At 41.8% G+C, this 17,147-nt stretch overlaps 1 protein-coding gene across 6 annotated transcripts in view; it reads right to left on the bottom strand.

The window, feature by feature from the left end:
• The window catches only part of LOC147672943 (FYVE, RhoGEF and PH domain-containing protein 5-like), a 488,188-nt gene that overhangs the window by 283,146 nt on the left and 187,895 nt on the right, over positions 1-17,147 (bottom strand). For all 6 annotated transcript variants that reach the window (XR_015303474.1, XM_086947902.1, XM_086947904.1 and 3 more), the window contains exon 3: positions 3,240-3,369. Coding sequence is in view for 5 of the 6 variants with exons in the window: in XM_086947902.1 (XP_086804028.1) it covers positions 3,240-3,369 (130 nt within the window). In the remaining variant the exon portion in view is untranslated. The remainder of the gene's footprint in view (positions 1-3,239; positions 3,370-17,147) is intronic.

Here is a 17,147-nt window from a genome sequence, read left to right on the forward strand (position 1 = left end):
CGGTTCCCCAAAAAGACCTGAACTTCACACCATTCAGCAGGTAGACTTTCTGCTATGAATGTGGCTATTATCAAACTTTTTATGTTATCCACAGGCTACCTTTCTGGTACTATATAATCCCATATATCGCCTCGCATGACTTACAATTAATGGATCAGCACTTATTAACTGCACCAAAACCACCATCCTCACCATTGAGATTCCTGTCCTTCCAACTATGGAGGACCTCACTTATCAACTTTAGATACTTTTGCAGTTATAGATGCTTGAATTGCCCAAAGTGATGCAAAGAATTGCACTGAATTACTTACCATTACAAAAATAGGTGCAAAACTGAGCAATGCCATACCAGCATCCTCGCAACCCTCAGTGAATCTAGGCCTTTGTGTTGATTTGTATACAGATAGCAAACACAATAAGATGATGGACGGAGTCCTGAGACTTTTCACACACTTACCCCCAATCACAGATCTGGGTTTTATCCATCATCATTCTTCTGCTCACTAATCCACCCCAGTTTGGATTTAGCCATATGCCAATCAGTCTTGACTCTGTGCCTCATGGGAACAAGCTCGCCCGAACTGCCAGGCAAGGTCATCTCTGGACTAGAAACAAGCATCCTGGGACCGGTTTCGGGGTTTTATCCCTCAGCAGCCAGGCTAGCTTAAATCCAGTGGCTGGTCTGTTTCCACAAGTAACAGTGTCAAGACTGATTTGCATATAGCTAGGTGGTGAAGTGAGCTAAAGTGAGCTAAAGTGAGCTAAAGGATGATGATGGATTCAACCCAGATCTGTGACTGGGGGGTGAGTGTCTGAAAAGTTTCAGAACTCCATCCATCATCTCCTTGTGTTTGCTGTTTTCTATTCAGATACCAGTTTGCACTTCCTGTTCTTGCTTCTCATACAACAACTTATTTAACAAATGCCATTAAAAGCCACATTTCCCTTTGTAATTCAAATCAGGTCATCTGTTGTCTACACTGAAGTGAAAGCTTGTCGTAATGTTCAACATCAGTGTTTGAAATGTTACACCGTGCTAGAAATAAACAAATAACATACATTCTGAAGAGCTACCTATTGTGACATACGGTTAGGTGGTGCTCCAACTTATGTAAATTACCGTATTTCAATCTTTTCCTCCACTGCAGTTTATGAAGGCCTACTTATCGCAGCACACTGTTTGAAGAAGGACCTGCTGCAGTGTATTGTATTGAGGTGAACCTGTCATAGCATAGCATGAGGGTGTATCTATTGCAACTTACTCTAAAAATATCGACTATCTGCAGTGCACTATATGGTGGTGTACCGCTTGTAATTTGATGTTGTAGGTCTGCGCGTTGTAATGCACAGCATGAAGGTATACCTTCTGTAACTCAGCATATGAAGGTGTACTTATTGTAATATACTGTATGAACAACTACCACTGTGATGCGCTACCTCTTGTAATATACTGTTGCAGGTCTGCTTTGTAACGCACTGCATGAAGGTATACCTGCTGTAACTTAGAATATGAAGGGGTACCTATTGCAATATACTGTTTGGACATCTACCACTGTAATGCGCTACCTCTTTTAAAATACTGTTGTAGGTCTGCTTCACTTAACGTACAGCATGAAGGTATACCTGCTTTCACTCAGAATATGATTATGTACTTATTGTAACATACTGTATGAACATCTACCACTGTAATACACTACCTCTTGTAATATACTGTTGTAGATCTGCTTTCAGTAATCCACAGCATAAAGGGTAACTTCCTTAACACAGAATATATAGGTGTACCAATTGTAACATTCTGTATAAGGGTCTGCCCACAATAAAGACTAGATGCAGGTCCTGCAATACAAAGTTTGGAGGTCTGTTTGCTGTAATGCATAGTGTGATATCTGCTTGTTTAAACACAGGATACAAAGGTGTACCTATTATAACATACGGTATGAAGATCTACATGGTGACAAGCGCTACATAAGGTTTGTCCTATTTTTTTACATTCAGAGTTCTTCACCCCAATTGCGAAGTATCCACAGTCATAAACTTACTATTAACTCATAGTTTGTGAATACCAAAAAATAGTAAGCTTACACAAAAGTGTAAGTTTACCTTTGAGAATAAGGATCTTTATGAAGATCTTCCCTCTGTAATACATAACATGGGGGTCTACCTTTATAAATACTGGTTGAAGGTCCGCTCGCTGCAATGCACGGCTTGAAGATGTACCTGATGTAATACAGAAGATGAAGATGTTCCCATGGTAAGGTACTCTATGAAGATCCAGCCACTGTATCGCACTACATGAAGGTCAGCCTCCATAACATAGTGTTTTTAGGACTGCTCCCTGCAATGCACGGCTTGAAAATGTACCTGATGTAATACCGAATATGAAGATGTTCCCATGGTAAGGTACTGTATGAACATTTATGAATATATCTCTTTACAACGTGAGTCATTACATCGCGTGCTTTTACAATGCGGTTGTTACAACAACCACGTTGTTACAACGCAGTACCATTACAATACAATTCGTTACAGCGACTTGCTCTAGATGGCGCGCTTGACTTAGGAATAGTATTATTTACTATTCCAACTCCAGTGTGTGCAACAGTAGGGAAGGTGTTGGAATAGTAAATTATACTATTCCTTAGTTTAGAGTGCCATCTAGAGCAAGTCGTTGTAGCGACATGCGTTGTAATGGTACTGCATTGTAACAATGCAGTCGTTGTAACAACTGTGTTGTAAAGGTATCGGGGTGTAATGACCGTGTTGTAAAGGTTGCTTCCCAAGATTTACCCACTGTAGCACACTACATGAAGGTTTACCTCCATAACATAGTGTTTGAAGGTCTGCTCACTGCAATGCACGGCTTAAAGATGTACCTGATGTAATACAGAGTATGATGTTGTTCCCATGGTAAGGTACTGTATGACGATTTACCCACTGTAGCGTACTACATGGAGGTCTACCTCCACAACATACCGTTTGAAGGCTGCCCAATTGCAATGAACTGTACATTGAGTTTGCCTACAGCAATTCACTTTTTGGAGATGTCATCTATAAACCAGTTAATGAAGGGATACCTTCTTAAATACCTTGGCTGTCGGTTGTTTAAAGCAATGCATAGAATACAGCAAAAGCCAACATGTGTATGATGCACAATACATAATTAATTGACACTCTGCATGGAGAACAAGCGTTCTTATTGCCCAACTTTTCAATCAATTTTATCCAGTCAAGCTGGTTACCTTGGGACCCAGGCTGGCCTCTGCTGGGGTACTTTCCTCATCCCCAGAAGTCTTGGCTTCTTCTTCGGAGGTTGCGTCCTCTGCGGGTATCTCTGAGACTGGGCCTGTTTTGTAGGGCTCGGTGTAGGCGCTGCAAAACAAAGCACATACCATCAATGCACTGATACAAGGACTCTTGATACCATGCATTGCTTTTTCTCTGTTATGGGCGAAGAAAATCTGTTTTAAAAAATATGGGGATTGGCACAGTGTATGAAAGACGAGGAAGCAAAACCAAAGTGATCAAACTACAAGATTGTGATTTAGTCATTGAGACATGGTCTTTCATCTCTGTCTCCCCGTAGCTTCCACCTTGCCCCTCTTATTGTCTAATTTTAATTCTCTCATACTCCTTCCCACAATTCACGAAACTCGCAGTTAGTCTGAATCTGTTAAACGTTCTCTAACTCTCTCTCTTTCCCAATCTATCTCTCTCTCTTTGTCAATTTCTGCTTTGCTCTAATTGTCTGTCACCTCATCGATTTAATTCTCCTCTATCTCTTTGAATCTTTCTCTCTCTCTCTCGCACTGTCTCTCATGTCCCTTTGTTGGATCAAGTTGTTATTTTAGACTTTGCTTCATATTTTCAGTAATACGCTTACCGTTTTATAATAAAACACCAGGACATCTCCAAACTAGGGATCCATAAACCTTTCGGGCCGATTCACAGAATTAACTTAAGACAAAATCCTAAACTTACTACTTTTGGTATTCACAGAAGTTAGGATTTTGTCTTAAGTTTGTTTTAAGACAGACTTAAGACAAAATCCTAACTTAAGTCTGCCTTAAGTCTTCTTAAGACAAAGTTAAGACAAAATCCTAACTTCTGTGAATACCAAAAGTAGAAAGCTTAGGATTTTGTCTTAAGTTAGTTCTTTGAATCGGGCCCTGCAGCATTAATGAGTCTATCTTCATCTGCTGAGCTCCTAAAACAGCAGATGTGGAACTTCAATTTAAGGAGTCACAGAGTGTCCCAGCGGGGCTTGGACTCACCTCAGGCACCTTTAGTAGGAGATGCGGGTCCCTAATCTAGAACCCCTCCGAGCAGGCATGGATCATCTGCAGAATGAATTATTTGGGAAAGGTGCACCACTCAATTATTTTCTTTTCCCAAAAAAATGATCAAGAGACAAATGTTCCTTTACGTTTTGTATTCTCCTTTATTTCAATTGTATCAAAAACAGGCTACAGCCAACGCGTTTCGTTCAATTAACATTGAACTTCACTAGGGCTTAATTGTGAAAATGGTCAATATTCCAATTGTGGGGCAGCGAGATTCGAACAGTAAGTATGAGCATAGAAAAATCGCATTATTTCCCCATCATTTCCTCCATGTGTGAGAACCATCGTTGATATATCAATGCCTCCGCCATGTATGCAGGGTGTCTTGTGTCCGGACCAGTTCCTGCAGACACTTTTGAAACAGAAGATGGTATTTCCCACCCGAGGACCAAACCACCACCCAGCATTCACTTGGATTGTTTGCAGAGGATGCTGAAGTAGAGAATAGGCATTGCTAACACAAGGGCCAAACAGTCTGCTGCCATATCTTGTTTGCAGAAACATCTGAGACTGGAAAAGGGGGTCTTTGAACCAAAGAGCCAAACCATGCCCCAGAAGGGCTTGGGCCATCTGCAGATCCTTTTGAAGTAGGAGATGGGCATCCTTAATCCAAGGAAACAACCATCTCCCACCAAGGCTTGGGCAGTCTACAACCACTTCAGAATCAAGCGAAGGTGGCCTCTGGCCCAAGTACCCAAACCATTTTGAAGCAGGGATTGGACAAATTGCATACTTTCCAGGAGTAGTAAAGAGGATTTCCTACCCTACATAAATATGCAACTTCAAGCTCTGAGGTTTTTTCAAAGTCCCCTCTGACACTCATGGCGGAGGAGCTTTACTCCCTCTGAAAACCAGACACTGTTCCAGTGTGGTTAGATTTTGCAGAAAGCTTTGGCTAGAAGGACATAACAAAACATGCAGGGTATACAGCAGAGAGGAGTTGTTAAAGGGAGAAGATCATGATGGGTTTGGGATGGCTTCTGACGTTCCTCTGCACCAAGCAATGGTTTCTCAACTCCATTAAGTCACATGCAGTAGGCGCTGGCGAACAGATATGTTATTGCAACTCAAAGGAGTCCTAGACCAACACATTTAGCAGAGCTGTTTACAGGGCATCAGCGAAAAGCTAAGAGTGCAAAACAGGCAACATGCGACACAGGTTGCAATGTGGAAGTCAGTATAGCTTGTCAGAATCCATTTATTTTTTTCTGGTCTTTTGTGCAGATTAGTGGGTGCTATAATTTTTGTGTGAATAGAAATTCAGATATCATTTGTAAAAATATCCAGTCACCTATCTTTAACTGACGGAAGAGCTGATTTGGGGGATTCTACTTGCAGGGGATGGGCAGTGTGGTAAGGGAGATGCTCGTTGACTCCAAGTGATCTAGAGTGGTTCAGCTAGTCCCAGAACAGAGTTGGTGCTGCTTTGCCATTCCTCTGGAACCATCTATGCTGTTGAGAACTCCAGCAAACTGCAGAACGTAGTATCGAGCGGGAAGCGATACCGACTGACCCGGTACCCTGGCAACCTGCACGTGATCGGATCCCCGACTCTGCCTGGCCGGTCCGGATTTGGGTGACCGTATCCCCTTGAATACAATACCCTGCCCTGAAAATTCATGGTTTTAGAGGCTTACAATTATTAGGCATGTATTTAATGTCCTGATGATGATCCCTTTGAATTAAAAGTGGGATTGAAACGCCGTCGACCAATTGACGTGCCTTATACAGTGTGTATATATTGTACTAATATTGACTGTAAAGGTGCAATTGAAAATATTTGTTCATATTGTGATTTGTAGAACAAATTGAGCTTTATTGCCTAAAAGCCCTTTTTCCTCTCTTTTCACTTTGATTGTACTAAAGTGTTTTGTGTTTAAATGAGGTACAGGCTTGTGCCCCACAACGTGAGTTTGTTGAAGGATATTTTCCCTTTATTTTTTGATATAAGTAAATACACTCTGACCTCTATCCGGCTGGACAAGTCAGACAAATACAGAATCCATTGTGTCTGTATTCATTTGTATGTCATATCCTATATTGCATGGGACCACTGTTGTTTTTGTAATAATTGCTCCCCAAGGTCCTGTGCTGACTAAACTTGGGGTCCCTTGTTGTTTTCTAAACATACGTTGAGAACTCAGCAGTCAGTTCTTGTTGTAACAGAACTCTTAAGGACCTTGGGCCCGATTCACAGAATGAATTTAAGACTCAATCCTAAAATTACTACTATTTTGGTATTCACAGAATGCACTTACTCATTTCGGTATTCACAGAAGTTAGAAGTCCTAACTTTAGGACTCCTAAATGCCTTCTGTGAATACCTAAAGTCTTAAAATTAGGATTTTTCTCAATTTAGTAGTGGTATAGTTAAGACTCCTAACTTTAGGACTTCTAAATGCCTTCTGTGAATACCGAAAGTCTTAAAATTAGGATTTTTCTCAATTTAGTAGTCCTAAAGTTAGGACTACTAACTTCTGTGAATACCGAAATGAGTAAGTGCCTTCTGTGAATACCGAAAGTAGTAAGCGCATTCTGTGAATACCAAAATAGTAGTAAGTTTAGGATTGAGTCTTAAGTTCATTCTGTGAATCGGGCCCCTTATCACTAGACACATTATTGGAAGTGGTAGGAGATGGTCCTTATTGACAGAGTGCTGTTTGCCCTAAACTCACATCTCTACTACTATTGAAGAGCATCTCAGTGAATTTGGTGCAGAATCTTCTAGCAATTTCACCCACCCATACAAGAAAAGCCTACATTTGTGATGTGACGGCAACCTCCAGACAGTCCCTGTTTTTCTGTTAATTAACTTTATGGTTTTGCCACGTAAATTAAATATGGTGCCTAGTGTTAGTTATACTTTTCCCTTACTCTGGCTCTTTTTCAGAATTCATTACTGGTTGTTATTTCTAGAACCTCTTCAGGGAGAGAGTGCTTCATGCATTCATTAACCTTTCTGTGAAATGTTTTCTAATGTCATCAGTGAAGTTTTGAATATTTAATTCAACTTCAGCTATCAAAAATAATACATTCAATACCTTCCTGTTGATCCTCTCTGCCACCAAAACAGGCACTGACAATGCTAATAGGTATGGCTTATGAATGAAAATGTGCTTTCAGTGTCATTGATATGGAGTTAGACACACAATAAGTCATCATACACACACTCTGTCACTCAGCGTGGCTCTTATGCATACATTCATCCACTCACTGACTCATTCTTGTAATCACCCTGTGCCACAAGCACAATTAAACACACACAAGCTCAACAACATTTACAAGATAAGGTAAAAGAATACAAGTAGAAAAAAGAAAAAATGCTGCCATCTAAACAAAGCGGGCATGTGTTAGCAGAAAGGAAACTAAACATAGCAGTGGTGCCCATCCTGTAGTGGTATTGTAAATAGTCTATTGTTGTTTAAATGCCTGCTACATTGAGAACCAACGTGTTGACCAATTTGAAAACAACAGTAAACCATGGACAATAGCATTCCAAGATGGTCTTCTGGTTTAGAGGAAGTACACTGTCCTGCAGAATAAATAATCAATGAGAAATTGAGTCTCTAGCACTGCCTGAACAGCTGTCGTATCCACTTCAAAAACAATCAATTAAAACAATAAGATGCATAGAAATGAAAATGAATATTTAAGGGAGAAAACTAAAGAGCGTGTAACCAGTCCACACATTGAAGCACACTCATTTTCATCTACAGGGCAAGAGAGCCAATTACTGATGAGGACTGAACCACTAGCCCATGTAGTACACTGACATGGATGGAGGCAGAGTGCAAATGACACTCAGACAGACCAGTGGCATTACAGAGCTGACCCAAAGCGCCTCTATGCATCTATATGGATATATATTTATATACTCAGAAGTATGTATTATTTAATGATTACTTTATTAAAAGGTGCTGACAGACAGTTAAGAAGAGAATCTAGCAAGAATTATTACTGTGCAAATATTCTCCCTGTAGGGTTTGTCAGAGGTGCTAGCTAACACTAAAATTCTTCCCTACAAAAGTAATCTGTGACAACTAATGTAAAAAGGTGCATATCTGTAGGCTTTAATGCAGAGAAATACCAATCCACCCTCACATGCCTTTTGACTTTAAGATATGCTTTTTACAATCATTATATTTGTTCTGCTGTATTTACAGCAGTGCTGAACGTTCTATTGAAACGGGTGTGGCCGTGACGAGCTCAGCTCGTCATGAGCACAGGAGCACTGTAGCTCATGATGAGCTGAGCTTGTCATGAGCACCGGGGCGCTGTGCGCGCCCCCCCTCCCGCCCCCCAGCACAGCAGGTAAATTACCCCAGCAGCCAAGGGGTTAACCAACTACATCCTCCTTTACTGAGCTTAAGTTTTCCCAGAAGACAACCATCAGGCACACAATCATACAAGTACATAGTATATAAAATTACACTTGTCAAATCAAAATACTGCCTCTCCTAGGAGTGCAAAACATGGAATCTGACGGTGCAAATTTTCTATTCGCACAATCTTTCAAAGGAGGTAACCAGCGCCAAAACCCTTGCCTACTATGGTAATCTGTAAAATTCCATGAAACAAAATACCTATCTGTATGCTTTAATACAGGGTAATAACAATCTACCCTTAAATGCCTACTGGCTTTAACATATGCTGTTGACAATAAAGGTCAGGCCCACTGCCTTCATTGTAACTTTTAATTATAAACATTCTGGCCTATAACTTTTATCATTGGCTTGTTGCCATAACCAACTCAGACCTACTGCACAGGTAGTATGCTTTCCCGCAACACAACCATGAATGGTAACGCACTAAAATTAAAATTATGTACGAAAGGCAGTTATCAAAACAATATAAAATCCCTACTAATAGAGCCTAATAAGGATTATGATGGTGCAAATTGACTGTCCCAATGGTTTGTTCCGGTGGGTCACCAGCACCAACAACCTTACCTCCCACACTAATCTGCGATATTCTACGTAGCACAGTGCAAAATCAATGCACCCTTAAAAGCCTATTGCCATTGAACATGCTTTTCCCAATACGTAAGTAAGGCTTCCTTGTTTGGTCATAACTGTTCAATATAAACACATCAAAACTAAGGAATATGACATAACTTTCCCAGTGATCTGATAAGGGCTCTAGTCTTTATCAACGACTTGACACTGTATATAACACAGACCTACTAAAGTGTGCATAAACTGTCAACCTTCGAGCATTCATTTATAAAATTGCAAATATGTACAAAATCACAAAAGGCAATACAATATACAACCATTCTCAATAGCGCTAACCAGAATCATCACAGAGAAATTCTGCTCACAGTAGTCTTGGCTCTCTGATATACCTCTGTAAAAAAATTGTTGTCCAGAGATTTACATTCCTGATGTGTGTTTTGTATCATTAAAGAAATAATTTAGCTTGGGCCAAATTTTTGAGGGCAACATTGTTTTAAATGGTAGATGTGTTGCAGTGATGATGTAATATTTCAGGAACCATGAGACCTATTGCTAGACCTGTCAACTAAAAATGAACAACCCAATATACCCTTGAGGGCTTGGGCGATAGGTATGAAAGGGTAATTGTGCCGTCAAGGGTTTTTGTTAAACTGTTGAATATTCAGAATTATATATTATTTTGCGGTCCTAAACATTTGACACCACTGATGCACAATTTGTGTCAAACAAAGTTTTTAGACAAATAGAGCTAATACCAGACGGTAATAAAAAGAGAGAGCAATAGCAGGGTGTATGGAAAAGTTCTGTTTGTTTTAATTATTCACAAAACAAGAATAAAATATACATGGGTATACCATTTGTTGCAAAAGCTACAATAGGAAAAATATCAATAACACAGCCTATTTGCAGCAATTGTTGTAGCTTATCCACCTATTTACAGATTCTATCATTACAAGCGGTGGAACAAGCGCAGTCGACGTTTCGGTCTCTAGACTTGCGTTATGGAGACCATCCTCAGGACAAACAAATCAAATCATGAATACCCTTTCTTATAGATTAATGAAGATCATGGAGTTTAAATGGGCCTCAAATTCAAGTAGATGGTAGCGCTGAGTGCAATCATCTGTAAAGACAGGATTCAACTGATTTTATCTCTCCCTGTGTAACTTTAGAGGTGGCGCTGCTGATAAACACGTACATCTAGTCTGTACTTCAGTTCTCTGTATATTTAAAAGATTGGCAGGCCCTCTGTCACTTTTACATGAAGTTCACTTAACACAGAAGTCCTGGCTAAACAAAGGTCGAAGGCGATCCTCACAGTTCAACAGGCAGCAGCAATCCTGTTGAACTGTGAGGATCGCCTTCGACAGAACTTTTCCATACACCCTGCTATTGCTCTCTCTTTTTATTACCGTCTGGTATTAGCTCTATTTGTCTAAAAACTTTGTTTGACACAAATTGTGCATCAGTGGTGTTAAATGTTTAGGACCGCAAAATAATATATAATTCTGAATATTCAACAGTTTAACAAAAACCCTTGACGGCACAATTACCCTTATTGCTAGACCTGGCATCTTTGGTGTGGTTTCCCCTGTCTTTTTGCCTCTACATCCTGTATTTCCTACACTGTGCTGGATTTCGTTTTTGCTGGTTTAGATGCTTTGGGCACCTTGTCACTGCTGATCTACTACCATATTTAGCTAAGGTGGCGGAGAAAGTGGCTAATAGTCAGCTAATGTCGCATCTGGAGAAGAACAACCTCCTCCACCCCTCCCAGTCGGGCTTCAGGCCAGGCCACTCTACGGAGACGGCCCTTCTGAGAGCGACTGAGACCTTGCGACAGGGGGAAGATGCTGGTCACACCATGGCTCTCATCATGCTAGACCTCAGTGCAGCGTTTGACACTGTAGCACATTCCATCTTGCTACAGTGTCTAAACAAAGCAGGTGTCACTGAATCCGCTCTAGGCTGGCTGAAGGCGTTTCTTACAGATCGTAGCTTTCAGGTCCAGCGGGGCTCTTTTACATCGGATATGATAGCCTTAGAACAAGGGGTGCCTCAGGGCTCGGCCCTGAGCCCCACCTTGTTCAACTTATACATGGCCCCCTTAGCAGATGTGGTGCAAACGTACGGTGTAGAATTAGTCTCTTACGCCGACGACACCCAACTGCTGATCTCCCTGTCCCAAGCCCCAACAATTGCTGCAGCTAACTTTAAGGCCTGCATGCAGGACCTAGCAGGCTGGATGAATTCTCACTGCTTGAAGCTTAACGGCTCCAAGACAGAGGTTTTGGTAATCGGAGGGAATGATTCGAGCTGGACGGGTGACTGGTGGCCATCTTGCCTGGGCCCTATGCCCACTCCCTGTAAAGAGGCAAAAAATCTAGGGATATGGGTGGATCCCAAACTATCCTATGAAGGCCATATTCATAGACTAGTGGGAAAATGCTTTGGGGTGCTAAAAACTCTCAATCGCACCCTAGATCTACTTCCGTTGGAGGCCAGACGGACCATGACTCAAGCTTTGGTAACCTCTCGTATGGATTACGGTAATGTGTTATTCTTAGGTACCACGGAAAAAAGCTTGGGGCGTCTGCAAGTCCTCCAAAATACAGCAGCATGTTTGGTCCTAAAACTCCCCAAAAGAGCAGCATCTAAACCATCTCTTGCTGCTCTACACTGGCTCCCGATCAGGAAGAGAGTCATGTTTAAAGCACTCTTAATGTGCCACAGGATTATTTGGCACAAGGCTCAGTGTTATCTTCAGGACCTTGTCCACAGTTATGAGCCAAACAGAGCACTTCGCTCAAAGGGAACTGGCCTGCTGAGAATTCCTCGTGTTAAAAGAGCTAGATTGGGAGGACGCTCTTTCAGATTACTGGCTGCCAATAACTGGAACCGACTCCCGGTTGGCCTTAGGCTAGTGGAAACAGAGGCTAGCTTTAGAAAACTCCTAAAAACACACCTCTACAATCTATAGTGTTAGCCCATCCATTTCACTGAACTTTTCTCTCTCCATTAGCGCGGGGACACGCTGAGATGGCGTCACCAGGCACTTTATAAATCTCTTTATTATTATTATTATTATTATTATTATTATTATTATTATTATTATTATTATTATTATTATTATTATTATCATTATTGTTATTATTATTATCAGTGTCAAAGTGCAAGTGCTCCCTGAGTAAATTATTATGATTGGTTATCCATGATTGGCATATTTGTATTACCAAGAAGTCCCTAGTAAAGTGCACTGAGTGTGCCAGGGCTGGTGATTCAAATACTACTAGTGCCTGTGGCAGTTGCTAAATGCCATGCTGACCTGGCCAATGCCCACACTGGCCAGGCCTAACCCTTCCCTTTCTGTACACATTGAACACCCCTATGGAAGGCCCAAGGTACCCCCTGGGCAGGGTGCAGTGTATGTAAAAGGTAGAGCATGTGCTGGTGTAGGTGACATGCTCTGATAGTGAATTACAGCCATTTTAATTTTTCACTATTGAGAGGGCTATCTTGCCCATAGGCTATAATGGGGAATACTGAGTATAATGTTTACCTGATAGAAAATTATGGTCTGGTATCCCTGAACTCAGAATGTAATAACCTTTCTTTTAGGAAGGATGTTTTTTAAATCCTGTGTTGGAGAACAGCACTTTTAGAAAGCGGCTTTTCTCTTGTCCGACCTTTCTGTGTGCCTTGGCCCGTTTGCGAATTGACTGTCTGGTTTGTAAGTGACAGAGGCTGGGGAGCCCCCAGGAGGCTGGATGAGTCAGCCCTAGTCTGAATGACTGCATCTGCATCTTGAGTGGTGGGAGGGAAAAGCACCTGGGCCTGAATAGGGCTGGGCCTGCCTTCCACAATGCTGGCTCCACCTCCTGCTGGGCGGCCGACGACCCTGCCCCTCTCTCTGAAAGGAGAGGAGAAGACAGAAAAACAAAGTGCTCAGGAACTGACATGAACTGTTTCTGACCAAGCCAAGGTCCGCATGTCTTGATTTATTCATCAACTAGCCTTGTGCACCTTCTAAAGGATTAACAGTTTGCACATTGCATGTCACACATGCACTTTGGTAATAAACACGCATCTCTCGTTTTCCTCAGTATCATTTAGAGGAGTTTTCACTATAAGCCTTGGTCACTTTCTCCTTTAACTTTGCATTTTTTGATTATTTTTCGAGTGAGCACTGGTTCAGCGTTACTCCCCAGTCTCGTTTCCCCTTATGCTTGCATGTACATCTTGAACATAAACATGACATGTGTTTACATATATGTGTACTATTGTTGCCTCGTAGGTCCTGCTACGTTGTACCTCAGAACACAGTGACCTCGAAAGTGGTTTTGAATATATTGTTACCAGAACATTCACTGACTTGTTTTTGATATTTCCCCTGATGAAGGGTTCTGCATGAACCCGAAATGCATTGGGAAACTATGTCTGGAATTGAATACATGTGACGTAAACATATATTTGACAATTTGAATGCTTTTATTTTTTACCTACAGTCAATAAGCTTTTGAAACTTTGAACATGTGTACAAATACAAATTGTATGGAGATGTATGAACATTGAGTAATAACATCATTGTCTCTCATGTGATGAAAATACAAATGAAAATAAACCATGGGTTTAAATTTGAATATAAATAAGCTAAACAAAGACAAGTCCGAGGTTAAACCACTAAACATCTTCACCACCAAAGAAGTTCTTGGTAACTCGGGTCTAGCCTGGCAAACAGGAGTTATAAAATATTTAGGGATAGAGTTTACCGACAAACTATTGAGCACCATCACACACAATGAAATGCTGACATTGACAAAAGTTTAAAAAATCCTTGACGGTTGGTCCCCACGATTTATTACTTGGTGGGGAAGGATTGAAGCTATAAAAATGATGATATCACCACTAATCAACTACCTGAGCACTATGCTACCCCTCACCTTCTCCAAAGAATTCCTCTCCAAACTGGATAAATTAATTTCCTCTTTCCTTTGGCAAGGGAAAAAGCCAGAATTAGCATGAAAAAACTAAGGCTTGATAAATCCCTAGGAGGCGTCAATCTAGCTGACTTTAAGCTCTATCAAACCGCATTCTTAGCTAGACAAGGGGCTTTTTGGCTTACTTCACAATCAGACTACACCCCGGTGTGGCTGTTGGTGGAAAAATCCATTCTGCATGGCCTTCCCCCTTCGACCCTCCTCACTACCAAGCCACAACCTACTGTATCCTCAGGTACCATCCTCAGAAACACGAAACCTGCCCTCCTTCATGTAAGCAAATTTTTACCGCACCAATTTTGTAAATCACGGTGGGAGTCACTGTGGAACAATAACAAACTGCTATACAAAGGAAAACCAATGAATAATCCTACTTGGATAGAGAAGGGTATACACTTCCCTCATCAGCTGTTTGATGGTCCGCTGCCACTCACTTTCAACGAACTACAAAATAAGTTTCAACTCCAGAGCATAGACTTCTATTACTTCTTACACCTCAAAGTGGCCCTCTCCAAAACAGATTTATCCAACATCACCCCCTCCCTCCCTGGCTACCTTCACACGCTTAATAGACAGGGTCATCAGGTGTCCAGAATGTACAAACTGATCCGCCCATAGTGCACCAAGCTGACAACATCCACACAGTCCTTCTGGGATTCATACTCTTCCACACCAACTTCGGAAGCGGAGTGGGCCAGAATATGGGAGTCTACCACACGACACAAAATCAGCCCTACACTATCCCAAACTAAATTCTGGCTTCTCCACAAAGCTTTCTGGACTCCTAAGAGACTCTTCTTGCACAACATCAAAGAAGATGACTCCTGCTGGAATTGCATGGCAGAGGGTGGGGACCTTGAACATCTAATATTCAAATGCCCCTGTGTCTCCGACTACTGGGATAGAATCTTCGAATTCATTACCAAAGTGCTGCATGTTTCGCTCCCGAGGGAATTTGCAACCTTGTAAATGTAAATGTATTTGTAAATGTATTTGAGCTTATATAGCGCACAGCTACCCGCAGTGGGTTTCCCGGCGCTTGCTTAGGGAACCCGTCCTGGTATTCCCCTGTGAGATAACCCCAGCAGGGTATCCACAAGGTGAAAGCCAGGCATCCCGCCGCGAGGGGCCGTTGTGGAGATTAAGCAAGCTATTGCCCAGAGTCGCAGAGTGTGAACCCGTTAGTCGAGAAGGCACCGGAGCGAGAATTATCGAGTCCTTGGAATTTTTAGCCCAAGACCCGCCGAGGCGGGGAATTGAACCCTGGTCCAGGGACGATCTCAGCTTCCAGGTCTGCCGCCTCTAACCCCTCAGCCACACTTCTCCACTTCTCCTCTGAGGAGGGGACCCATGGCTTCTGCCTTAGTCCTGGGGTTTACCAAAGCTGCTACCCTCAATGAAAATGACAAAACCCTACTTGACCTACTCTTGACAGCAGCGGTCAAAATCATACTGAATAACTGGAAGGACACTGGCAAAGCTTCTTTCCCCCACTGGCTCAACTGGGTTTCGAACCTCAGAGGAGCCAACAATATTGCGCTGGCCGCTACACCTTGGCGCCCCCCCCTATAGGAATCTATGGTCCTCGCTTGACGCTCACTTCGACCTATTCAAACCACCATGATTACCTGAGGCACATTTGCACCCTGTCCATAGATCGGATTGCCTACTTGGCCAAGCAACTGACCTGATTGAATTATATGGTTATCTTGCTCCACCTATGACTGTAAACTTGAAAATGTACTGATGCAATGCCTGTGTTTTCTTTTTTCCTTACTATTTGTTTATTACTATTTGTTTATTTGTTTTTTGAATTATCTTAATTTAATTTTTACCTCCTCTGTTCCCGTTATACTTACATACTTGTTTTTGTGATACCGGAACCATGCATGGTAAATGCTCATGTCTGTAATGCTTGCTCATCTCTCTCAATAAAATTTTTTGTGAAATAAAAAAAGATATATAATAAGTTTACAGTTTGATTAACTTGGTGAGGCCATTTGGCCCCTCAAAGTTGTGCCTTTGGTAGCCCAGGGCTTCCCTGAGCTCATACTAGGTACAATGTTCTTATTAAGGCACATATTCTTACGGGTGGTGACACTATGAGCAACATTGGAACAGACCTTGAAGCTTTAAATGCTGAACCTGTGAAGTTTCTAAAAGGATTTGCTGAGATAGAAGAAGAATGTGACTTTAAAGAAGTGAAAAAATACCTTGGGCAAGTGTGGAAAATTAGTTCTGACTGTCACACATTTGACGATCTTTCGTACAGTTTATTTTATTTTATTAATTTATTTATTTGCAGGGTTTTATATAGCGCTGGCTAGACCCGGAGGTATCAAAACGCTTTACATGAGGATCAGCGAGTTACAAGTTACAAAATTACATCAGTTGCAGGAGCCTAGTATAACATAGGAGAAAAACAGTGAATAGACAATAACATGGGTTATTAGCGCATAGTATAGCCAAGACACACTTCAAATGGGGCATGGAAGGTAGGGAGAAATGGGAAAAAGGGGTAAGAATTGCATAATCGAGTCAGGCAGTCCGGCAAGAGGGAAAGTACTTACAAAACTGTCACAGTAAAAGACATACAAACCGGCTGGGGACCAACAATCATAAAAAACTGGGGAGTAGGAGACTAAAGGGGGGGGCGACTTGTGGAAAAGAACAGACAGGCGAACAAGGAGCAGTCCAGCAACAATGAGGATAGGTCGAAACCGCCAAGATTGTAGGACCCAGGCCATGGTAACCAACATTAGCAACCCAAAATGGCGGAACACACAAAAACCCAACACGAAAACCACAAGGCAGGAGACTTGAAGGCTTCACGCAGGGTCAGATGGGGGAGGCAG

Source organism: Lissotriton vulgaris, assembly GCF_964263255.1.
Source record: "Lissotriton vulgaris chromosome 9 unlocalized genomic scaffold, aLisVul1.2 SUPER_9_unloc_2, whole genome shotgun sequence".
In the NCBI taxonomy this organism is placed as follows: domain Eukaryota; kingdom Metazoa; phylum Chordata; class Amphibia; order Caudata; family Salamandridae; genus Lissotriton; species Lissotriton vulgaris.